Raw genomic sequence first — 25,571 nt, 5'->3', positions numbered from 1 at the left:
TCAAACAAAATGAATTCAGGAATATGCACAGAATAACTGCATGGGAGGATCCAATGTTCAAAATTCAAATCAGTTAAATGTGATAAGCCTCAAAGTTTCAGAAACAAATGACTTGCCAGAGAGTGACCCAGTTATCACTTTTTAAAGACATTTTTGCAACAGTTCTTCCTTAATCACTGGAGTTTCCATTACATAAGTGCACATGCAAGATGCTTTATCACACCATTCAACCCATTAGAAGATTCCCACATAAGGGTTGCAAGTGATCTCATTCACTTGCAACAATGCAATTACAACAAATATATAAAAGGTAACGTCTATGTCTATGTTTTACTATGTCCTTCAATTACATTCTTTTTCAGGACCAGTAAGAAATAAATAATTCTGTTAAGATCATCTTAAATGGTAAAGAAATTATTCAAAGGATCCATTTAATGATGCTCTTTGTGCAGCAGCATATTTTTGGGAAACTAGGCTTAGTTGGGTAAGTAGTTACTGCATCACTGCTGTCTGGGCCATAGCCATGTGGGAGTGTCATTGTGAAATCTGATCTCATACACTAAGCCAGCAGAAAATAGCACACTGAGAAGAGAGTAGGACATGATATAATGCTGGGGGGAAACACTCACAAAGCAGTGGCCAGCTTTAATTTCCAGGATACTTCTCTTAATTAAAAACAGAACTTAATATGAAAGATGAGCAAAGACAGTGTACAAAACATTTTATTGTTGTAATCATGACTAAAAATCACACCCAGATTCCCAAATACATTGTAGAGATCTCCCCCTAACATCTTTCAGTGGTCATGCTACTAAGCCTCTGTGAAGCCAGTTCCTAAGTGATATGGTCACCTTGTATATATAATAAACAAGTCAGGAATCTGTTCAGAGGCTCCAGCCTATTAAAGAAATGACTCAGTGAAAGGAAGGCATCTTTTATACCTAAACTTAAACTAAAGCAAAAACAATGAAATTCTGTATATTACATTACAAAGGAAACAAGAAAATTACAGCACATAATAGGTACTGAAAAGACAGAGGGAAAAATACACCATATTAAAGTTGTATTTTAACTCAAATTGATGGCAGAAAGTAAAATACACGACAATATTCATGGCACATAATGGTAAATCTCATAAAGTGGCATGTTTACAGTACTGATACTCAGTTACTTTTCTTACTCTGACAGTTTGAGTTTTACATACGATAATGGATCTCTTTCCACTGCTGAAAACATTATTTAATATTAAAACTTCAGTGAGAAAATGAGAATTCTGATTGAATGTTATGCAATTGAATGACCTGGCTATATTATCATGCTCCATTTACCCTTTCAGAATCAAACATGGCTAGATGGCACTGTTAAATTATATTACTTCTTTATGTTATTTCAGACATTGGACCTTATACAGGTCTTTCATATTAGACAGTTTATACATAAAAATAATTAGCATATAATTATGTCAATCAAAACCCTGGCTATGCTAACAGAGATTAGGGCTGATACCAGTCTTAATGAAGCATAATTTAAAGAAAACCTGTCTTTGTAAGATAAAAGACTGCAAAGGTATGAAGGAGGTTTGTCAAAGATTATCAGAGAAACATATGAGAAACATGTTTCTCTATGGTGGACTTTCCTGATCTATTAACCATCAGTCACCACAACAGAAAAACTGCATAACCAGTTCTATCAGTGTTGGGATCTTTGAATAGCAAAAAAAACCTAACATAACTCACATTGATATTAGCAGTGAGAGGACAAAATGTACACTACGAAGCCCTTAAACACAGGTCCTGAACTATGGAAAAACGTAGATGGTGATAATGCATTAAACAATATTTTGTATTGAGAGGCATAAGATGCCTGCATTTATTTCAGTTTACATGCAAGCTTCCAACAAGCCAAACTATAGCATTGTCACCTTTTAGCTATTTATGCATTACTACCACTGGACTCTGTCAGGTCACAGGGAAATGTCAGTTCCATTTTTCCTAGTTCATGTTTTATTTAAAGTACAGGAAGTCAATGCTCTCCCATTGGCAAACATGTATCAAGCTTCAAGTATAAAATAAAAAAAGGTAACATCACCAAACAAGGAGCTACCTACAAGCTAACACAAACACATAAAAGGACACAGACACAAAAGTGGGGGTAAAGACATATTTTAACTCCAGTTGGGGTTTTTGTATTAATGTGGCTTACTTATAAACTTAATATTACGCTTTCCATCAGAAAAGGCATTGCGATTACTATGCAAAACATTTGTCCACAGTCACAAATTCACAAAACACAGGATTATAAAAGTTAACAAATAGGCACACACACACTCAACACACACCCACACATACACACACCGTGTAGTAGACATCTTTTAATAATAAATAAAAATAAATTACCTTACACATTACTTATTTCTTATAAATAAAATCTGAATTGAAAACTTTTCTCTAGAAGCATTTCCATGACAAAGTAGAAGTAGTCTTTCGAGAGGCTCTGGTTTGGCAGTTCAGTAGTTTATATTCCCCTGCACAATGTTCTTTAATCTCATTCACTGTACTAATGTTCCACAGCAGGTATCAAATTGCAGGACATCAGATATCTCCACAGAAACATCCAACGACACAACACTTGATAATCAGCATTTCCCTGGTGGTGTGCTTAAGTGAGTTAGGTTTTACATATAAGAACATCTGCAAATGGTCCCAAAAGATTCTTGTTGAAGATGCAGCGTACCCATACAAGATATGTGGTAAAAGGCTTTATGTTCTCTGAGAAGGTGTAGTTTTGATGGGGGAGAATATAAGGCATATATGTGTTCTCTCCCTGCTCTTGAATCCACACTTCATATTTCACTTCCCTCACCTTCAGGTATTTGAGGTTCCAAGGGATTTGCCATGACACAGTGAGCTTTGCTTCATTGGTAGCCTGCACTGATGTCTGGCACTTGGGTTCTCTAACTCGACCTGGATGTACTGTGCTGACAGGCCTGGTCTTTTTCAGATTAGGCTTAATTTTTAGACTTTCTCTTAGAACCTCAAGAAAGGATGGGATGTCTACAACAGTGTCTTGATATATCCGGAAAAGCCACTCTGGGTTGCGGCAACACAGGTGTCTTGACACCTCTTTGCTAGCTAGGATGCGTTCCTGCTCCTCTTTGTCTAAGTGGGAAATGCCTCCCTGGTCCCAAGGGCGGTCAGGGTAGGCCACAGAATTCTCCTCAATAGTATTTCTCCATGCTACATACTGGAGGTCCATTCCTGGCAGAGAAGCGAGGGTTTTGTATGGAGTATACTGCTCCGGGTTTACCGCAAACGGGAAGAGCTCTATCACAGCAGCCCCCCGTGGCAAGAACATGGAGGTGATCAGCTGGGCTCCATGCATGCTAACCAGCATGGATGCCCCACTGATGACCCGAACTATGCTGTCAAACGGCTGATCCTCCAAGGACACCGTGACTGTCCTCATCTTGAACTCTTGAGCCAAAGCAAGAATCAACTCTGCCTCATTGAGTATGAGCCTGGTAGAAGCACGACTAAAAACTACTATATAATTGTCATCCTCAGACCTCTGATCTTTTGTGATATTCAACCTTTCCATCATGAACAAGGCAAACTGACGGATCTCGTTGCCTGACACCAAAATGTTGGCTTTAGGCCCTTGGGGCTGTACAAAGCCATACTGATACCAAGTGGTCATCTTTGACAATCCCACATAAGATTTTGTGAAACACATGAGCTTGCCAAAGTTCCGTAAGTGGTCTTTAAGCAGGGGTTGTTTGCTGCTAAGCAGCCGGTAGAGATCAAAATGGGCCCCCTCTCCCCAACCTTCCATGAAGACAAGCCGGGCTTCATCATCCAAGTCCATGTACTGCTGCATGGTGTAGAATATGGGAAGAAGGTCATCATGAAAGATATGCATCAGGTTATCAGCATTGAAGCGATTGAGGATGAGGGTGACATCTGGCACAAACACAGGCTTCGGCATGTATCTTAGAGCAGCTGCAGGCAACTCCAAGAAATTAAAATACTGTGTGTTATGGTCCTCGACAGAGGATAAGTCCAACAGGGCTGGCTGGAAGCGCCGGGGGCCCAGATTGGGAAGCATGACTGACGCATTGCTGTGGAAGAAGACAAACTCCTCTGCCTCGGTGCAGTAGCAAAGGTAATCGAAGCGGCAGACGCGGTCCGTGTGCATCTTGCCAGTGCAGACCATTCTGGTGCCCTGCTCCTGGAGCGCCAGCAGGGCAGCGTGGTAATCGATGCGCACCTGCGAGAGCTCCTGTGACTGCCGTGTGAGCCGCAGCTCCTCTTCCAGCAGGGCTGTATGCTCGCTGAGCCGCACGTACTTCCACAGCAGCGCCGCCACCACCGACACCAGCAGGCCATTCAGAACTGCCCCAGCGCTCATCCTACAGCCTAATGCACGCATCGCTCAAGCGACACGCGCATGCTCCACCTGCACCAACTGGAGAGAACACACTCTATTACCGACATTTTTTCATCCCCTTACTACATATGAGACAATATAATTACCATCACCAAAGAGATCTGAAGTATCTGCTTTCACAAAGGCAATCATTAATTCGCTATCAGTTAAACTCCTATTTCCCTAATATTTCTTTGCAGCCAGAGGCCAGACTCCATTTTCACTCTATGGCCTCCTTTCCCTCTGAATACTGAGTTACAGAATGGAAGGACCCCACGTTTAACCTCACATCACAACATCTAATTTTCTGAGCTACTGACATTCTCGAATAGCCATCAGAGCCACTGAATGCATCCATTGGCCAGAGACACACACACATAGCTGAACCACACACACTCTTCGGTCCAACAGTGTGCTTGTCTGAGTGTCCTCAGCTGCCTTCATTGAAAGTAACTGCGTCTCTGAAAGAACAGGGTTGTCCAATGCACAAATGCTAAATCTTCCCATCCATGACTCCTCACAGCCCACACCCGTCTGGAAAAATAAGTTATGGTAAAAAGATCACAAAGGTCTGGTTTCAACTCTCTCTGCTCCTCCTTTTTCATAACCACAGATTTAAATGAACACTAGGCCCATGCCATATCACTGTAATACCCAGACCTTGTATAATAATTGTTGTTTTCTGTAAACTCATACAAATGAGTAAAACTAACATATAAACAAAAAAGAGAACTAAACTAAGCTACAGTCACAAATAACTTAATATTGTGTTATCACATGTTAATGTGGTGTACATTTGCATAAACATGGCTTGCTGAAGCAAGTCTACTTGGCTACTTCAAGCTGCAGATAGTCCAGGATGGGATTTAACTAATTAAGGAGGACAATATAATGAAGTATATATAACGAGTAATGAAGGAGGAAAGCAGACAAGGAGAGAACCTGCCTCTAAGTGAAATGAGACAAGCTACTCCTTGCTATCCTCTCTAATAATCTGATACTCCATCTCTCCAGGGAACTGTCACTTTATGCTGTCAAAGATTATAGATAGAGAAACATCCTGACAGATGTCAAAAGTGGCAGACTTTTGCTGTGTTTTCCTGATGCTCGATCTATCCATCACAATTTATTTCCTACTCTAGAGTCTAAAGAAAAAAACAGCTCATACACCACTGCTCAGTATTAGTTCTAAACTCCTTAACATTAAATCAGAACACGTCTTAACTTCAACAGAAAATAGTAATAGCTCATGCTCGTTTGATTCTTAGCCAGCTCTTGGGCAAGAAATACCAATTATACCACTGTATGTTAAAGGCATATAGCATTCAGTGTAATTTTTCTGTCCACAGAGTCAAATGTTGCCGAGACTCAAGCAGTGTTACCTTCTGATCAGCCAGCAGCAGTGTTACCAGTTGTGTGCCTTAATCTCCTTCACTGAGCGGGCAGCTCCAGAGGAACACAGGCATGGGCACTGCCTGGCAGCGCCTTTTGGTAGAACGTCACCTAGGTGCTGTATTAGCTGGCCATGCCTTGCTGGCACCGTCTTAAGCCACCATCACTGTTTGAGGATAAAACCACCTTGGTTTTAGCTTGAGAGGCACAGATTTTGTGGGAATTTAAAACCAGAGATTGGAAGCCCTCTCGTCTACATAGCCCTGTGACTTTCATTCTTGTATGAAACAGCAAGTCTTAGTAAAATCACTCAATATATGAGGGACAGTATTTACATACTGCAGCCTTAGGTGGCTTCAATAATGCCAATATTGTGGAAATAAAATTATATATTGTGTAAATCCACACCACTGCACTACTGACTATACAAAGGTCTTTGGCTTAATCTTTTGCTAATTATATGTGAAACTCATATTATACATTATTTTTTATTTTAGCTATTCTCAATAATGCCCACTGATGGGATGAAGATATTCAAATCAAAAGGATATAACACAAATATTCAAATGTTATTTTAATGTTCTGGAGTTCACATAATATCTACACAGTTCCTTTTCCCAAGATGCAACTAAAAGTAAGGAACTGTCATGCACTAATACACATTTAATCCTAAATTCCTACTGAATAAAACCGAAACTAATAAAACTAATCTCAGTGAATGTTAAATCTGTGTACGGGCTCCGGATGAAACATAAAATTATCTGGTATTTTTAAATAATTGTAAGATTTTATACACTTTACACTTTTCTCTGGCCAAAATCTATCATAGGTCCTTCTAAAGAGGCCAACTACTGTCTGACATGTCATGCTTGGGGTAGAAGGAGATGAATTAGAACAAGATGGCTTTGTTACTGGAACTTTCTGCCTGGCCTACATTTCATTAACGCATTAGGCGCTCGTGTTCATGCTTAAATGTGTTGAATCATGTCCAAACTGCCTAATAGCACTTAAAATATTAAAATACTACTATATGATATTTATCAAATTATTCATTATTTGTGGCATTCTTCATCCAAACTATAAATCCAGGACATTCATACATATAAATTTAATAATCTTTTATGTAAGGGGAAAGGGCTTTAATATTTATTCCCAACACTGAGACAAGCAAACACATTAAAGAGATATTGATGCACGTAAATTTGCACTAATTTTGCTAAAGATACTAAAGAGTGTTTGGGGATTTAGCAGCCAGAGACCTGGCTATCTGAGTCATTCTGATTTAATTCTCTGTGCTCACCAGCATTAACACTGTAGCAAGCAGAAGGTATGCCCTTGAAATACTCTCCTTCTCTCTGTATGAATGGAAAGTTAAAAAAGGGATGACATGAGGGTAGCAGGGGAATCAAAGGTTTCCCAGTGTGTGTGTGTGTGCATGTGCGTGCCTGTTCATGTGTGTGTGCACGTGTATGTGTGCTTGTCTGTTCTTTGTCCTGGCTGACAGAATGCTCCTGGCTCCATGGTCTACAGCTGTGTTGTTTGCTCTGTGGATGATAAGCACCACAATGCTGCGTGAAGGCAGCCTAGTGCTTCTGATGCATTTTAATGGGGCTCCTGGTAAGACCATGCTCTCAGTCTTTTGCTGGCTCTCCTCCCTGATGCGTCCCGTAAGGAGAACTGAGGAGAAGCCCTGCTCAGTTCCAGCACCATCCCCCCAACAAACAACCAACAAACAACTAAAAAGGCTTTGAACGATGTGTTCCCCTTCTCCACAGCCTTACTGTGCATCCATTTAACCACTCAGAACAGGCTCATCTTCATTGAACCCTGTTCTGACTAGTCTGCTCTGCTGTGCACTTTTTATTCAATGGACGGAGTAAAATGTGCATAGATTGCCGTGATTTTTAGGCTTTCATTTAATTTACTTTATTTTCTAACAAATGGCAATAGACACAAACACTTATCATTAAGTGACATGACTTTGCTATCATTGTTTCAAAGCAATGTTTATTTGTAGTTCCATATGCTGATCTCCAATTAAAGGTGACTAAACGTTAACCTGAAGAACTGCAGGCGTCTGCTTTTAAAACCCCTTTAAGCAACTCTAGTGCTTAGTGGTTGCCATTCATGCTTCTTTCATATATATGAACTGACAACTAGAGAGCAAGAGTAATAAGGAAGCTGGTATGTAAATTCATTAGGGGTGGCAGGTATCACTTTCTGAAGAGGTAAAGGGCAGCGTTCCAGCTGACTACTGCAGGTGATGAAACAGCCACTCTGGCCTATTGCCCCTTGGTTCCTCAGAGCCGGATGACGAATGGGGCTGAGGCAGTCTTCCAATGTCACTCAGCCTCCTGAGGAAAGGACCCTGTGTAAGACTGCAGCACTGAGGCAGAGGTCCGCATAACGATAAGCAATGATAAAAGAGTATTGCAGGCGCAAGTACGGCCAAATTCCAGAGGAAAGAAATGCAGTCCAATGTATGCCAAAAAGTAACTGTTCAACCTATTTCCTATTCAGAGACAGATTTAACTTCATGTATAATAAAAAATATTTTATATGATGAAAATCTGAAATGTATTTAGCTGAGATCTAATGATCAAATTGTGTTCTATTGTGGTCTATTGTTTGATTTTTTTTAATAAGGAAAGAGTACAGAAAAAACACTTGCTAATTGTCTACAGGGTCTACTGCAATTACATATTTGGTAGTAATTGATAATAATAATTTAACAAAAACAAATATAACAAATAGACTGCTTTAAAAAAAAAACAATAGCAAGAATTACCCTTTAAAAGGTGAGATATTAAAATGTAATTATTATTCAAATGTTTTTCCTCCCATGCCTACATTGTCTAAAGTTAATAAAGTGAACAAACTGGTAGCCAGAGGTAGCCAGAGCAGTGGTACTTGGTAGCCAGAGCAGTGTACTGAAGTAGTTCTTTAAAGTCTAACAGGTCATGATAAAAGGTTACTGTGCGGTTAAACAGAACGTAATCGCTTGCCCCATTGCCGTTATTTATATATTTTTATACTACTACTACTACTACTACTACTACTACTACTACTACTTCTACTACAATAATAATAATAATAATAATAATAATAATAATAATAATTATTATTATTATTATTATTATTATTATTAAGCCGCCACAGAAGCTCACTGACGGTCCTGCAGTGACAAACCCATCAGAAATTCATCATCAGATTGTCACCTTTCGACGCTGTATGGATAAACTTTAATCTCAGCACAGATACAAATAATACACTAATATGACAGATATAATAATATACTAAAGTGATAAAATGATGCCAAAGTATGCGCGCTACATTTTTGGCAATGTATTGAACTGCGTAAAATATTTTTCACTAACCTTCAATTAAAGACAGTTCCTAGAAGCCACAACGAAGCAGACCCGAGTGTAAAGAGAAAGGCTGACTGGATTCAGTGTAACGTTAGATTGAATATTTGCCCTGACAAGCGTGCCTTTGAGCTTGGACTTGCAGGGAGTAGAATAGCCTGTCATGAAGCGATGGACTACGGAGTGCCAGCCTACCTTTTCTTTCACATATAAATAGCCAGTGGAAAACTTTTTCACAAACAAGTTCACAAGCAGGAATACAAAAACATAGCACGTGCTTCCGTAAACAATCATATAACACTATACTTACCGGAATGGAGGCGTAAGAGGACAGGAATATTACAAGTCACTGCGGCTACAATGTTTCAATAATAGCTACGACTGCATCGATAGCTCTGGAAATGGTCTTCTTTCTTAGGGCGTTTTCGAAGAGTGGACGAGATCATATGGAAGTATGATGAAGCAAGTGCGCGCCGATTTCAGCGTTATATAATTATTGTGTTCTGTATTCATTCATGATACATGCTGATTGACGTGTCTTTACAGTTTTTTGGAGAAGTAAATTCATCTCATGTACTGCCTGTACAAACCTAACCAGCTGAAGGAATAGTCTCCACCCACAACAATGACCGGATCTCGGACTAAAATCTCGCGATATACTATAATGGGCTTTATGCCTTGTGCCGTTAAACAGTGTTGCTGATGGGCCTTGAAATATTCTGGGACCTGAAAAACAAACAGCACTGCAAACCTTTAGTGACAGTGTGTAGCGTTTACCCTGCTGAGCAGAACATTGTACGCACAAAATGTCGCAGCCTCTCAGACATATTCGTTCTATTTAATAGTCGCGTCAGAGATGAGGAGTGGAATTTTACGAGTATTCAACGTATTCGAGTTAAACGGGTATTACAAATGGCATGGTTTTAAAAGCACTTGGCAACGATGCGCTCAGTTGCTATTAAACAATCTTTTAGCATGTGACTTCTTAAACTTTGTAAACGCAATAGCTGGTTTGAATCTCAGCACTGACTGGGCTCATTGTCTGGTTACTAGGTTGCGAATTGGAGATCCTAGATATATGATCTGATAAGCATAATAACGACACTAGATGGGGCAAATATAGTCTGCTGTTGTGCCCTTGGTCACATCTTGAAGGCGGTTTGCTGTCTCCCACTTGAGCAATAATAGACAACAATATTTAAAATAATGGACAAATAAAGTGAAAACAAAACACCTAAAGAAAAAATGAGTGCTGCAGAGTTTATAGAATGATCATATTTCCACTTCTGGAACATGGGTCACCAAACCAAAGGTGCTTCTACTACTGGCTGCTCCAAACTGGTGGAAGGTGAAGTACTGCTGAATCATAATAAATTATTCAGAACCAAGGCCTTTGCCTTTGTGCAGTGACCTTCTATCTCAGGAAGTGTGGGTCACTTTGCCATCTTGTCCTTTAAGCACCTTTGACCCTGCATAGTGTGTTCTGGACAAACTTTGCACACCAAACTGGGGGATAAGAAGTCCATCCTTATCACAGTGTGATGTACACTTCTGAACACCCTTTGTTAAATATTGCTGCTTAACTATTCATGCTCAAATCATTTTTATCTGTTGTGTTATGATAACCCTTTGGTTTGTTTGGGTGGTTTTAGAGTTGTTACAGGTAAGCTGAGAGGTGGAGTTTGTTTCTTGTAAATTGGTTCCATGGATGCACAGCTGTGTACTCTTAATATAAAAAGAACTGCTACTCGGCTGGTGTGATCTTACTATATATTTTGCATATATATGTTTCTGAAGAAGATTCCATGGAGTAACTGCACTGTAGTCAAAATTCCATTGAAGCACACTGGTTTCCATAGAAACAAGACCTTTAGGACAGCGGTCCTTCATCAGCTGTGCAAGCATAGTTCAATGTGATTTTGACTACTTCTACCTATATGCTTCATTTCAATTCTGTTTCTTTATTTCTCTGTCTTTGTACCTCACATGCTGCTACTATGAATAAGTACATTTCCTGCTGGTAATCAATAAAGCCCATCTAATCTTATATGAGTACTTATGCAGTAGGATGGATAAATCTTCAGTTTACATTTAAGTCATATGCACTTTTCAAATTCAGCAAAAAAAAAAGGCTACTACACTTGCAGCTGCATATAATAACAATCAGATGTAGGAAATATGCTGGAATTAACCTAATGCATCATTTGATCTTTAACAATGGTACAAATCATTATGAAGGTATTCCTGCTAACAACTATTGACACCATTTGTGCATTAAGTTGCAAAATAATTAAATCCACCAAAAAGGATTTAAGTATTACAGTAGAAAACGTATTTGCTGGTACCTTTTCTGGAACAATTCAAGTGAATGCAAGATTATATCAAAATTATAATTTTTATAATATGCCTGTCAAAGAATCCTCTACTTAGATCATTTCAGTAAACAGTCAAATAATCCTTAAAAAATCTTGACCTCAAATGTTTTGGCAAATTCCAATCTGGTAGTTGTCTGCATTATTTAGATAGTTGCATATATAGATTAATATTTATCTCGATTGGAGATATACCCATAAAAGAGGAAATGAATGGTGATTATACTGTAGACCATTGCTGTGCCCATATCTCAAATACCTACGATGTCTTCGGTTAGTGGTTACCAAAGATGTCAAATGGTGTTAGTAAAAAAAAAAAAAAAAAAAATCTCGCATGCAACACTTTTTCTTATTAAATTCCAGGACAGTATATTTGCCTATTCTGGAAACCAGCGTCCTGGGATCTGAATAAGAAAGTGCACATGAATGAAATCGTGTTCTTAGATTGTAGCCTCTTCTGTGTCTACAGTTGGATCGATACATTTCAACAACTGAAAGTCAGGTATGCATGTTTTAAATATTTGAATATAATGACCCCTACAGTTCAACTATGGAAGTGCATAAAGTGCATGAAATTAGGAGGAAGATTATAAACCACTCAACCATTATACAGCATTCACTGTAAACTCTTGCTGTTTAAAAATAAATAGAACCTTTTCCACAGGTGCCGTTCTTTAGCCAGAGTATTCACAGATTCGTTGTATACATATATATATATAACACTCATTTATGATAAATTCCTTATCAACCCGATATTTTAAACTAGACGTACAATTATTTAGAAGCGCTTAACAAGCTTAACAACCACTAGATGGCAGACAATCTCAATGTTTCCAAAGAATGATACACGCCATTATCTGCAGTGTGTTAAATATCTGCTGACATCTCTGAGCAATAAGGCTTGATAAGTCAAATACTATTTCTTATCAAATGGGCGTGCTTTTTGTACATTAGATATTAAGTCTGAAATTTGTATCAGATGAGTCCTACATAATCAATCATACGTGTTTATATATATATATATATATATATATATATATATATATATATATATATATATATATATATATATATATATATATATATATGCTGCAACTTCACTCTTCGCAAATTATCATTTATAGCCCTGTGTTTGAGTATAGTTTTAAATGTTTTAAATTGCCAACTACGCGTCCTGAAATTAACTGCACCCAGTTTAGATTATGACTTGGCACAAAACTAAAAAATATTTCCAGAATTTTCATTTTCTGTGTAAATGAATCCAGAAGACATAAATGTCTAACCAGATCACTTACCAGTATACTTCCTCTAATTACAGTTGTCATATCTAGAAAATAATTCCTGGCGAAGGGGTATTGTTTTACATGTAGCAGACCCACATTACATCTAAGATGAGGCAGGTAAGGGGTCTAGGCAGAAGACAACGACATAATGTGACCTGTGCACGGATGCATGGTGGTTTATGAATAACCTCCAATGTGAAGTGAGTTAAGGTCAGCACGGAATGACGACAAACACACATAACTGTTATATCACATCATATCAGCTATAAAATATAGGCATTGAATAGGGATTATCACACTGTATGGGCCCGCTAATGAACGCTCTTCACGTCTGCGTTGTTGTGACGTCAGGGGAGACTGCGGCTGCGCTCTTCACTGCGCCGCCGCCACGCGGGGAGGAGCGCAATTTCGCTGAGAATAGCACTTCCAACAGCGTTTGCACATTGATCAGGAACTGTGTGAACGCCGCTATTGTAATCTGAAGTGCTGAACTTCATTCAGCAGGCATTTTGTTGAACTCCTTAAATTCTGGATCGAATATCGTGATCCCATTATCTCTGGACATATTAAACATTTTAGTGGTTTTAATGTTCAGCGGAGTGAGTGGTAAGTCAAACTAGGTTAACGTTACATAGTTAGCTAGCTAGCAAACGTCTCTAACAAGATAAGGTGGATATCGTTTAGTAGCCTGCAAGGTAAATAGCTTGCAGTATATGCAACAACAATATCAAACCAGCTAGACAGATGTTTTTCCAATTTGTTGTTTTGGTGTGAAATAATATAACCTTACGCTTTTAGCTGCATGTCGGTATTTTTTGCTAGCTAGTTATTTACGGTAGCTTGCCAACTAGCTACGGAACTACAGAATGTGGTTCACTGGTGTTTTATACAATGCAATGTTAATCTGGCAAGATCACAGGTGATCCATGATAAGCTTTTTGAGCAACTAACGATGGTTAGCTAACCTAGGTAGCAATCTTTGCATGCCACTTTACATTCAGGCTCATGTGGGGCAGATCAGAAAGCCATTCTGAGCTGTGGCACAGTAGGCCTGTCACGGAAGGGAGTCTATCACCAGCACTGCCATGTTCAGGGCTCACTAGCTAGCTGGATTGGGTATTGTTGCACGGAATTGTCCATTGCTGCGACATACACAAAACGAAGTCAAGAGAGACTTAGAATTTCTGTTGGTAATCGTTTCTTAGGCAATGATTTAGATGCATATTCCATTATTTCTCCAGGTAATAAATGATATTGCTTTCAAGCAACTCGAGTTGACAGCTAGCTGGCTAGCGTTAGGTTACCTAGGTAGCGAGAACTGGCTTGGCTAGCTAACTATCAAAGCTCACCTCAAGGGCTACATGCGCTAGCTAGCTAACTACCTTATTAGAATTATTTAATTTATTTACTAAATTATCAGCACTTAACTCCTCCTTGGCTAAACTTTATATAGTAATTACTTGTACGGATTGATATTAACAGCGTTAAGCGGGCTAATTAAAGAAGATAACTAGCTAACCTAGCTAATTCAGAATTAAAGTAGCTAACGCGTTAACCTAGCTGGTTAGTTGGGTTGGTAACGGTAAAGTATGATTATTAATTTTCTCTGGGTTATTGTGTGACTCTAAGTGAGTTAATATATATGATGTCATTTTAGTCGAAGCAGTGCCGTTAAATAGCTATCTACAAATTCAAACATTTAGTTATCTTAACCTACGTAGCGGTTAGCTAGGTCTAAAATACTACCACTTCTCAGACCAAATGTTAATCCTCGCCCAACTAAATATATCAGTAATACTTTTATTGTCGCTTCCTGAGAAAGGTCAATGCAGAAACCTCAGATTAAGTTTCTTTCTGCTACATTATTATTAGTCGTAAATCTCGCTTGCTCACTTGTAGCAGCTGCGGCGAAGGTTGCTAGAGTCTAGTGTGTAAACTATCTGCACCAGAATTAGCAAAGTCCTTACTTGAGTACGATACATAACCCTAGCTAGAGAGGTAAACCACTTGATTCTTATGTTCTGTCATGATATCAAGCGCTAAAACTGTGTTATAACAAAGTTAAAAAGATCTGTATTCTTGTGTAAAGAACCAAGACTTAAAAAACCTGTTACAGAAGTTAGGCTTTTATTTGCGTGCATGCCTGTATTGCAAAGTACAACCGATGTATTCAACATGAAGTCCATTAATCAGAAGTCTGTTTATAAAAGAATTAATAACTAAATAATGGATAGGCTAAACAAACGAGTGAAATAAATAAATAACAAATGTGCATAAAAAATGTGCTGTGCATGTACTACTTAGAATGTATGATTGTTTGAATCCTTTAAATCTTGCATTTACATTTATGGCATTTAACTGTAGGAAGACTTTTGGACTTTACATAAACAGAGCTTTAGTTTCATGGATGTAATTCATTATGTAATATTGGCAGCTATTCATGGGTTTTTCCCCCACTATAACTAATAATTTGCTAATTACTAATCACATTTCATGAGTATATGTTCCAATAAATCTAGCTGTAGAAAAACTAGAAATTTCCTTATGATCCAGTTAGCTATGTAATGTATAGATTGCTGGACTAATTTCTGTATTTGTTTTATTGTACTGATAGTGTTACCCAATGATGCAGCTTGCTACTCCATAAAGGAGATCCTTGTACTATTGTTCCACTTAAACAAGGCCTGTTTAACAGTGTTTCGGTAAGGTGCTTTTTTTCCTCTGATAAATGAAAGCTTATTACCACAAGGGCCTTCGTCCTCATCCTGATGAGAGAAGATGCTATGGGAAAAAAGCCACCATTGTGTATTGAACACAATAAGTATGCACTAGTATAATTTTTGAAGGCCTATAATGGGAATAAACAGGCCCTCATCAGAAGGCCTATGGTATGACAGAAAAGGCAGTTGGTATTGCTCAGAGTGGTGTTAGCAGATTTGTGGTCATTTGCCCATCAGATAAATTCAAATGATAAATTCAAAAACGGCTGATTTTGTATTAGTTTTATACACCAAGTGTGAATATTATCACTTCATCAACCTGAGGCCGGTGTCACTAAGTATATGGATGTGCTCTTGGGGTACATTTTTCACGTTAAAGTAATTGTATAAATTATTTACTGGTTACTTGGGTTCATCAGGAAAATAGAAATATTAGCTAGATAACTGACCTTATCTTTGAGAGAGTTCAAATTGAGTTTGGTATTACTGAAATGATGTGGGATAATTCAGAACATTACAGGACAAAATGGACTAAGGTCCTGGAATGAATATCTGAGATTTTTTTTCTTCTTTATTTTTTCTGCTTAAAAATGAATAATTACATCTATACACTGATATGTGGTTATAGACTGCCTTTTTATGTAGCCATGCATGATACTGTTGGAGTGTAGTTTTACCTTTTAAGTACATGTTCATTTTGCACCCCTGTACTTGTTTCCAAGCAAGCTTGGTGGTGTTTCTATGTCTGGAGTAGTAGATGCAAGAGATAAGCAGAGAGATCCTGGCAAAACCAACTTCATCTATAGGGTTACATTTTCCCAGTCTTCCTCTTAGTTTAATGGTCATTGCAACTGAATTATCCCACTTATGAAGGCTTAATTGATCATCCAGTTTTACAGTCTTTCCAGAGAAACTCCTGCCTGTACTCTAACTTTTCTTTGACTTTCCAGATCTATGATATTCAGTGCTGAGAATCACTGTCAGTTTTAATTACTGGAATGTTATTGTTTGTGCATCTCAGTAACATTGCTTTTACCAAACAAACATTATATCTGCATTAAAGACAAGCTAAACTTTTAACATTTCATTGCTCTTGTCGCTGTCTGTCTGGGTGGTGTAGACACCTTGAAGACAAAGTTTGATACAGCCATGCTCCATCAGGATTGATGTTGGTCTTTGTACCGTAATACGGCTTTTAATGGGGTTGACCACATTTTTCTAAATACTTTAACCTCTGATTGACAGGCCAGTGGCATCATGGGTTTGCTGTTACCAGCCAGTGTGCTGAAGTGAGCTGGACCCACCCTCGACTATAAACTACGACCCCTGGGGTTAAGCCCCTCCTCCAGTCCGAGCGAGGGACTAGCAGTCATGGCGGGCATCAAGCGCGGCTATGACGGAAAGATCGCCGGACTGTATGACCTGGACAAGACACTGGGCCGTGGGCACTTTGCAGTGGTGAAACTAGCACGCCATGTCTTCACTGGAGAGAAAGTGGCAGTGAAGGTCATTGACAAGACCAAGCTGGACACGGTGGCCACTGGGCACCTCTTCCAAGAGGTGCGCTGCATGAAGCTGGTGCAGCATCCCAACATCGTTCGTCTCTACGAGGTCATTGACACACAGACCAAGCTCTACCTGATCCTGGAACTGGGCGATGGAGGGGACATGTTTGATTACATCATGAAGCACGAGACAGGCCTGAATGAGGATCTGGCTAAGAAATACTTTGCCCAAATCGTCCATGCCATCTCCTACTGCCACCGACTCCATGTGGTCCACCGTGACTTGAAGCCTGAGAATGTGGTGTTCTTTGAGAAGCAGGGCCTCGTCAAGTTAACTGACTTTGGCTTTAGCAATAAGTTCCAGCCGGGGAAGAAGCTTACGACCAGCTGCGGCTCCTTGGCCTACTCTGCCCCTGAGATCCTTCTGGGGGATGAGTACGATGCACCAGCAGTAGGTGAGTAGTCGCTGCTGTGGTGGTGGTGGTGGTAGTAGCACAGCTCAGAACACAAGGCTGTGGGGTAACATTTTTGTGCTCTGTGTTGGAGTTAGCCACATGGTTTAGATAGGTGTCTAAAACGATGTGAGTTTGTCCTTGCGCAAAAAGATATTGGTATTCTTGTCAAATCTGTTCAGATTGTGCTTCTATTTAACCATCTATAGGTCATAATGTCTCCTGTGTATATTATTACAATTTGCTTCTGTCAGGCTCCAGTTTAAAAGGGAACCAGTATTGTACCAGGACAGGTTGTAAGTGCAGTTGTGGCATAGTAAAATGTGAAAGGTAAATTTGGTATTACCACTATAAGAAGGAAACTTGATGCTGCTGTTGTCAGTGTGACAGTTTCTGATCAAGCATGGTCATTTTTTTTAGAATGTGGGTTGGATGCAGTTTGGCTTTTATATAGATAAGATTCCTTCAGTCAGACTAACAGAACATGTGCAATATGATGTTTAGCTATTTAAAGGCAATAAATTAATAGACATGAAGAGCTGTTTTGCCTGACATTAAGCAAATAAAAATGATGATTTCTCAGTACTTTGTTTAATAGCTTGAAATTTTGTGTAGACAAGAGTGAGTTGTTACCGGTTGTTCGTCACAGCTGTGGCCCTACATGCTAATGAAACACAGCTGAACGGATTCACTGCACATTTCAGGATTCCTTTGAAAATGCACGTTAAGGTTAATGCACATTGCAACTGTCCGAGGAGTGAGATGGTGGAGCATGTGCGTTAGAGGTACAAGTATGTTTAGAGCATGCCAAAAGCATTCGTCACCTACCCCAACCACTTTGCCAGGTTTTATGGTGCTGCCACTTTCTTTGTACAAGTATGTCAGTCACACCTTTCACAGAGATACAAACACCCTTCTGATAAGTCTCTTATTTCATTTTTAGTCTGAGGGCATTTCTGTGCATGTCTGCTACCGTGTCATGGTCAGTGTGTGTCACTAGAAGGCCTTCAGAGACCAGAGTGGTGGCTGCTGTAGTCACAGATGCAGAGGACTGGATGGTGGAACAGTTAATCCTCTCTTTGTTTGAGCTGAGCCTTCAGTGCTGGAGCCCTGATTAAACATTCCTTATTGACACTGTCAGTGTGATCAAATAGACAGCGCCCTCCCCACTGAGATGGTTTCTGGCTTTGCCTGCTAATCGATAATGCTTTGTCCTGTGTTTGGCCCACATTCTGTTTTGATACCCCGTTGTCAAGCTGGGCACAAGTGCAACAGTGAAGCAGTTGGCCCAAGCTCACGTTATCTGCAAACCTGATCCTTTCCAGTATGCCTGAAGGTTTTTTTTTTCTTGATGACTGAGTCACTGTGTAGGCATGAATTTGTGATGTCACACTGGAGATTTAATCGTTGAGGGCGTTTGGCATAACCTTGGCACTTTTGGGTTCCATTCCCTTTGGCTTCTGTCAATGGAAATGCTTGTGCAATTGACATACAAAAATAAGAAATATGAACATATTTAAATTAGATTTTAATCTGACCAAAGCTTAGACCTGTCAGATAAATGTCTTCAAACCAACTGGACATCTTTTAAATGAAATCTTTTAAAGAAGCTCATGCTTGTTTTATATCCTTTGTTTCCATAATAAATCTAGTGACATGCTGTCATTTGCAATCTTGCCCACTCAGTGCTTATATAATGGCTAAGAGAAAGGTGAATTCAGGCACTTCTGAGAGGAGAATGAGAAGCCACTCGTGTCCCTAGAACAAGGTAAGAATAAGACGGGAGGCTCGATTTCATAATGCCAACCTTTAATATGAAGAGTACAGGCCAAAGCATACGTAATCGATTTGAACGAGCTGGATGAAATGGCCCCTATGGGTGTGGCATTTCCTAAATGATTGGGCCATGCCAGGCTAGATCTGTGCATAGCCATTGTCAGTGTCACCTGGTGTGTAAGCTGACACGTGGTGGAGATGGCTGAGGTGTTATGAATGAGGGTGCGAATCCTGTGGACAGGGTTTAATGTGCCATGCTTGGGGAAGCTTCTTGCTGTGCTCGCCTTGTTTACACCTCGATCTGTTTGTTGTTACAGGGGTTTCTGAGGAAATGATATGCAGAAATAATGGTCTGAAGTATTTAAAAATAAAACAAGAGGTCATTTGTCTATTGATGGATCTAACTTAATTCTATAGCTAGTTTATTCTAACCCAAATTACACAGTGAATAGGCCTAGACATGAATAACATTCCTCATGCTCATACAGTGGACCAGGTCAAAAAGTAATGCTTTTATTTCAAATTGATAAAATGTCTCCAAGGCTAGCTTGTAATGCGTTTTTTTCATAAATGAGTAACACGGATTGGGCCAGATTGTCTTTTTTTTTTTTTTAATGTCCTGATGGATAATGAAATAGATTACGCTTGACTGAATAATCATATAGACTGAAGGTCCTAAGAAGCACCTATGTTCTTTAAGGTTCACTACCTCTCAGTCTTAAATCAGTTAATAAGCACAGATTGGTAAGATGCTCCCTAATCAGACTTTGACATATTCAAGACTATGGTTTGTGAATCATGCCTGTGGGATACTCCCATTTAAAGCACTTCTCTGTGAGGATTCTCAAGCTTTTTATTTGTCTCCTACCTCCATTATGGCATATGAACATACTAAGTTTGTGGTATACCAATTGGGATCTAGGCCTTTTCTTTCCAAGGAAGATTCCAAAATCTGGCTGACACATGCAAGGAAACATGAGTGCTTTTTGTATTGTAAATAAAAGTTTGGGTTTAGTTGGAGTCCAAGGGGGCCAAACAATTTGGCTGTTTTCTAAAAAGCCAGTTAACTTAATGAATTCCATCAAATTATATGTCAATAAGTGTGCTAAAGCAAAATTACACCAAATTACAATTTGAAAAAAAATAATTTTAAAGGAGTTCCTGTTTGCCAAAGTCCTCATAGGCTACTGAAACATGCAGGATACCAAAAAAATAAAGCATTATTATAAAAACATATTTTAATCAAGTCAGTACAAAACACAAGGTAGTCTGTTTATTAGAAAGAATATAAGATGAATAAGAAGTGATTATCTTTCAGTATTTGTACAACATTTGTACCATGGCCACTTGAGAAACCAAAGTGTGATTGTTTGGTTAGTAACTCTGAGGCTGATCTACCCATAGTGAGCTCTAGTGATTAGAATTTTAAACATCCTTGTTTTATTCAGTGTTTTTTGTGTATCTGTATCTGTTCATTTTCCACCTTTTGGATACCAGCAATGTAGTTACAGACCAGCCAGTCCGGTTGAGCCTGTGGTGGGAGGGAAGGAAGGACTTGCGCTTAGTTACTTGGAAAATAGGCCAAGTGTTTGTTAAAGAGCCTCCCTGAAACCTGCCAGCTTGGCAAATCGCCCTCCAGCCTCAGAGCAGTTATCTTGATGCTATTCTGATGAATGCATGGAAAAGTGATGTTGCTGCCTTCCTGTAGTATTTACGCTTCGTTCCATGTCAGTGAGAACACCTTGCTTTTGTCATCTGGAGACAGTGACAGGATGCAGGTCCACTGGGAACAGTCTGTTTTCATACAATCTCATGCAGTCTTGAGGGTTTAACATTGTGTTAAAGTGCCCTTAGGTTAATAAAAGATTTCTGTGGTGATTTTCTGATATTAAAATTGCTTACAAATACTGATATCTGATTATTTAACAATATTATTGTCTGACACCAATTATTTGGTAGCTTGTCATTTACTGAAGATTAAAAATTTTTTTGTCAGTTCAATTTGTTTAACAGTTTTAATTCTTCAGATGAAATTGAATAAGGCAAGTAGCATGCATTCTTGATATGTGTAACTTGAGGAATAAAAAATGAACAATATGTCCTCAATCACAGAAAAAGGCTGATCATGCAATATTAACTTGCATAAAAAGGGTATGCCATTATTAACACAGTTACCTGAATTCTTAATTAAATGTCTGACATGCTTTGATTAAAATACCAGAAGGATCAATCACCACAGCACCCTTCTCAACCAGTTTAAACAGCCCTGTTCAGAACAGCCGGTTTGGGTGCAGGTTCCTTTAAATTATAATAAGCCACTACTTAGCCCACCCCTGTTCTTCCATAGAGTGTGCACTGATGCCATTAGGGCTTCTCACCAAGGAAGTCAGAGAGAGAATAACCATAATGTAATGTCGTCCGGGTTTGCCAGGCATTAGAAGCGCCCGCGAGAGTCCAAAACTATCCAAAATGAATGCGGGTGAAATGGAGCTAAACGACTAATAGTAAAAATTTAAATAGTTTCTTACCACTTTGCCAGGATCTTTTTTTTATTTTAGGAAAGTAGAAGTAGCATTTTGGCTACTCTAGCTGTTCATCAGCACTCTAGCAGAAATGCTATTGTCCTACTGCCCAACACCTGTTTGCTGTAGAAATGTTTGCTATGGAAACTTATTTCTAAAAATAAAGGGAAGTGCTGTTGTGAGAAGTGGTGAGAGATTTTAATTTTTCGTTTTAACTGTTTATCTTCATTTATGGCCGTTCATTTTGAATTCACCCACAGGCACTCTCCGGCGTTTTTTTCCAGTCATTTTTTGATGGCTCTGTTCATGCTACCATTGGAACTATCGAACCCTTAGAGAAATATGGCTGCCAGAGAAAACATCGCTGTGCAGCTATATATGTTTGAACCAGGCTCAGACTCTGAGTTTGCTCTGATGTCAGCTCTGTGCTTATTCTAGCAGCTAAACTTACATTAATGTACATACCTAAACACTGTGATGTGTGCCAGTTTGTCAAATCACAAATGGACAAATGCATGTCTCCCCCCCCCCCCATTTTTAACATATTACCATTGCTAGCCTCTGACTCCCTGATTGGAACTTAAATGTAACTTGTCATGTTATTAATGTGTTGATAAGTTGAAGTTCACCTTAGACATTCAACTAAAAAAATGACGTCATTGTTGATCCTGCTGCAAGTAACACCAATAACTCCCTAGAAAATTACATCTATTATATTACGGCAGTTGTTGCCATTAACTCTTTTACTAAAAGTGGCATGGCCAGTCCTGATATGTACCACCAGGTTGGAAAAGCAGTCAGAAAAGTCAGTTTTTTGCTGACCGTAGCTGGTGTGTTGCCATCAAAAATAAACTTTATCCACTCAGCTGTTCTGTCCTCTGAGACTGAGGGCTGATATAGCACTTTGTGCTGGTGTATGTAGCCAACAGAGTAGCTCCCATGCTTAGCTCTTAGCTTCTACATAATGCTGGCTGGTCTAGCACAAACAATTGGCACACCTTCACAAATGCAGTCCTTAAACCATGGATGGAGATACTCAGATGGAGGATGGTAATTCTGATGAGTCCCCTAGTGACGTAGAAAGGAGAGCCACAAAGAATGGCTTGTTTAGTCCCATGTTTTTTAGTGTAGGCAGCCCACAAGGGACTGACTGACATTTCAGTTTGTGGCTTGGTCGGCACTCCCATTTTTTTTTTTAATCCTTATATGTTCCGTTTTAAAAACCTTAATCCCTTTTTGAGTAAGAATTTTATTGTTGACTGTGTGAGTTGTCATTTTGGTGCTTCTGAATGCTTGTGCCACAGTTGGGGTTGTATTTGCTTTTAGCTAAACTAAAATGCATGCCTTTTTATTAGACTCTTCATGTCTAATAAAATACTTTTTGCTTTGGTCTTTATTTTTAATAAGTGTCGTTTTAGGGTTAAGGAGAAAATGTGAAAGTGATTTTTCTCCTTTTTGCACATGCTGAAATAGTTTCACAATGCAGACACTCTTCTCCCCACACAGGTTAAACATTGCCGACCAGCTTTCTTTCGTTAATTCTATATTTCTTTAAAAGCGAAATTGGCCAACTGCGCTTTTTCCTTTTTTTTTTTTTTTAACACAGGTGGATAACGACTGTTGGCCAATGCTGTCAGCCATAACTGTTATCTGTCCAGGCTAAGTCTTTTATCACAATAATATAAATGAGTGCTGATTATTCTCTAAATTCAGTATACAGTCTGTGCCCATGCCACTGCTTGGAAAGGCTCTAGTTTTCGCACTGTAGGAAAAAATTAGCATCCACCTTTGTGATTTTCTCCTTTTGACTTTTTACTGCTTTCTCCCATTTCCGTTTGCGGTTAGTGTAGGGCATAGCGCTTAGGTAGCAGGCTAGACAAACGGACTGTCACGGATTAATGTCATTTTGCATGTGACTTATCATATTGTAAATATTTAGTAGATTTAAATTTTGGCAGTGAAAGATAAGATATATTGTTTGCTAAATTCCTGTTTATGCTCATAAAACTCACTTTTAGCAGTAGCGCATGGATGCACTAGTGATTAGGAAAAGAAAGTGTTACTGTTAGGCTAAATGTAGCGTGCTGAGCTGAGTGAAAAATGTAGGTCAGGCTGAAATGGAAATACTGTAATTGGACTGCCCAGTAGAATGTATTTATTTTTATAGCAATATCAGGATAATTCTTGTATACCATCACCCAAGATTAGTACAAAGACTTGCAACAGGATAAAAATAAATAAATAAATAGGTGCACTAACAAAACTACTCTCTGTACAGATAAATGCATTGAAGATGTACTCAGTGATTGCAGAAGTTATACTTGGGAAAAGTAGTGCAGAGTGGAAGTGCTCTGAAATATCAGTGCACTTTAAAATGGACTTCTATAAAGGCAGTTAAAAAAAAAGATTTTCATGGCCGAGAAGCAGCGCAGACCTATGACCACCTGAAGAGAAAATAGTTTGTAGTTATTTGCCTTTCGTTTCCTAAGCCTCTGGAATTTCCTGGGCTCTTTATCTTCATAGTACTTTAAAAACTCAGTTTGGAAGATTCATATAAAAGACATGTTTTTTGAATGTGTATGTAGCCATTACCAGCTAGATTTATCCAGACCATTGTCTCATTTACTTGTACGTTGTGCACTTAGCTGTGCGAGTCGTATCTCCTACCTATTTTAGTCACATTTCAATGTGTCTAATGTTTAGCTAGCATGAAGTGAGCGATACCAGGGTCATTTGATGATGCACATGCATCTGCAGCATTTTTGTTCATAAACTAGCCAACATTTTTGCTCTCTGGCTGACTGATCTTTTTGTTAAAAAGTGCATTTAGGAAGGCTACTCTGTGCAGTAGTAGGTAGTGGTGTACACAAAGTGGTTAGCAGTGAAGACAAGTATAGGAGTGATTGATGTTCTTACATAAATCATGTAACTAGATATGTAGTTACCATGATGGGAAATGATTTTATACTGCTCAACATTTGCAAATATGATCCACTGTAGGCAAGCCAATGGGCATATTCGCTAGTCTTGCAACATGAAAGATTGGCCCCATTTTACCACATGCACACACCCTCGGTCACTGTGGTCAAGCACTTAGTCAAGTGGTCAAGTCTTTTACCTTCCCCTTGCTGAAATGTACATAAACAAGACATCCAAGGTACTTTGTGTTTAACATTTTATTACTGAATATGGCTGTAACAATTTTAGAGTACAAAGTAGGCTAGCGTTTTAGCTCTCCATGCAGAATATTAGTTTGCAAGATCAGAGGCTTGTAGGAACCAATTTCTAGACTTCTCTCAGAGATTTCAAGTGTTTCAGATGTCACACAGTTCACAATGAAAAGATGCTGAGGAGCAGGACTAGGCTTGCCTGGTTACCTTGTTTTGTATATATATTTATAGTATAAATATATCTTCTTAAAAGAGCTTTTTGTAAGCAGATAACTAATGGGGGTTTTTTTTTTGTTTTGGTTTTTTTTTTATTAAAATAAAAAATCATAAAAATAAATTGTAAGAATAGTTAATTTCAGTCCTAATATTAATGTAGGCATGTTCTGATCTCTGTTGGTGCCTAATGAGCATTTCTCTGGCAATTCAGCTGTCTGAAATCATGGTCAATTAGTCATTGAAATTAGCCATGCAATTGTAGAATGGAACCCCACAATGTCTCTGCTGGAGTGAGGGCAGAAAGCAAGTGCTTGTGTGTGTGCATGCGGGAGAGAGAGCTCAGCTTTCATCCACCGTGTTTCCACTCAATTCA

General features: G+C 38.9%; 2 protein-coding genes across 4 annotated transcripts in view; one reads left to right on the top strand and one right to left on the bottom strand.

Annotated features, from left to right (window-relative positions):
- Window positions 1–654: 654 nt before the first annotated feature.
- Window positions 655–9,786, bottom strand: pomgnt2 (protein O-linked mannose N-acetylglucosaminyltransferase 2 (beta 1,4-)). Of its 3 annotated transcripts, XM_027015255.2 has the most exons (3): window positions 9,493–9,786; window positions 5,808–5,983; window positions 655–4,464 (listed from the first exon to the last, which is right to left on the bottom strand). In XM_027015255.2, the coding sequence occupies exon 3, from the start codon at window positions 4,426–4,428 to the stop codon at window positions 2,668–2,670; it is 1,761 nt and encodes a 586-aa protein (XP_026871056.2). In that variant the 5' UTR covers window positions 4,429–4,464; window positions 5,808–5,983; window positions 9,493–9,786; the 3' UTR covers window positions 655–2,667. The 3 variants fall into 3 exon arrangements, 2 of the variants coding, with proteins under 2 accessions (XP_026871056.2, XP_026871048.2); XM_027015247.2 differs by lacking the exon at window positions 5,808–5,983; XR_003410982.2 differs by lacking the exons at window positions 655–4,464; window positions 5,808–5,983 and adding an exon at window positions 7,704–8,171.
- Window positions 9,787–13,262: 3,476 nt separating this feature from the next.
- Window positions 13,263–25,571, top strand: part of snrka (SNF related kinase a) — a 34,685-nt gene continuing 22,376 nt past the window's right edge. The window contains exons 1-2 of the mRNA XM_035531136.1: window positions 13,263–13,443; window positions 16,803–17,517. Of these exons, the coding sequence (XP_035387029.1) occupies window positions 16,929–17,517 (589 nt within the window). The 5' untranslated portion in view covers window positions 13,263–13,443; window positions 16,803–16,928. The remainder of the gene's footprint in view (window positions 13,444–16,802; window positions 17,518–25,571) is intronic.

This window comes from Electrophorus electricus, chromosome 10 (assembly GCF_013358815.1).
Source record: "Electrophorus electricus isolate fEleEle1 chromosome 10, fEleEle1.pri, whole genome shotgun sequence".
NCBI classification, from domain to species: domain Eukaryota; kingdom Metazoa; phylum Chordata; class Actinopteri; order Gymnotiformes; family Gymnotidae; genus Electrophorus; species Electrophorus electricus.
Note: the sequence above shows the minus strand (reverse complement) of the source record. Positions and strands in the feature narration are given on the sequence as shown.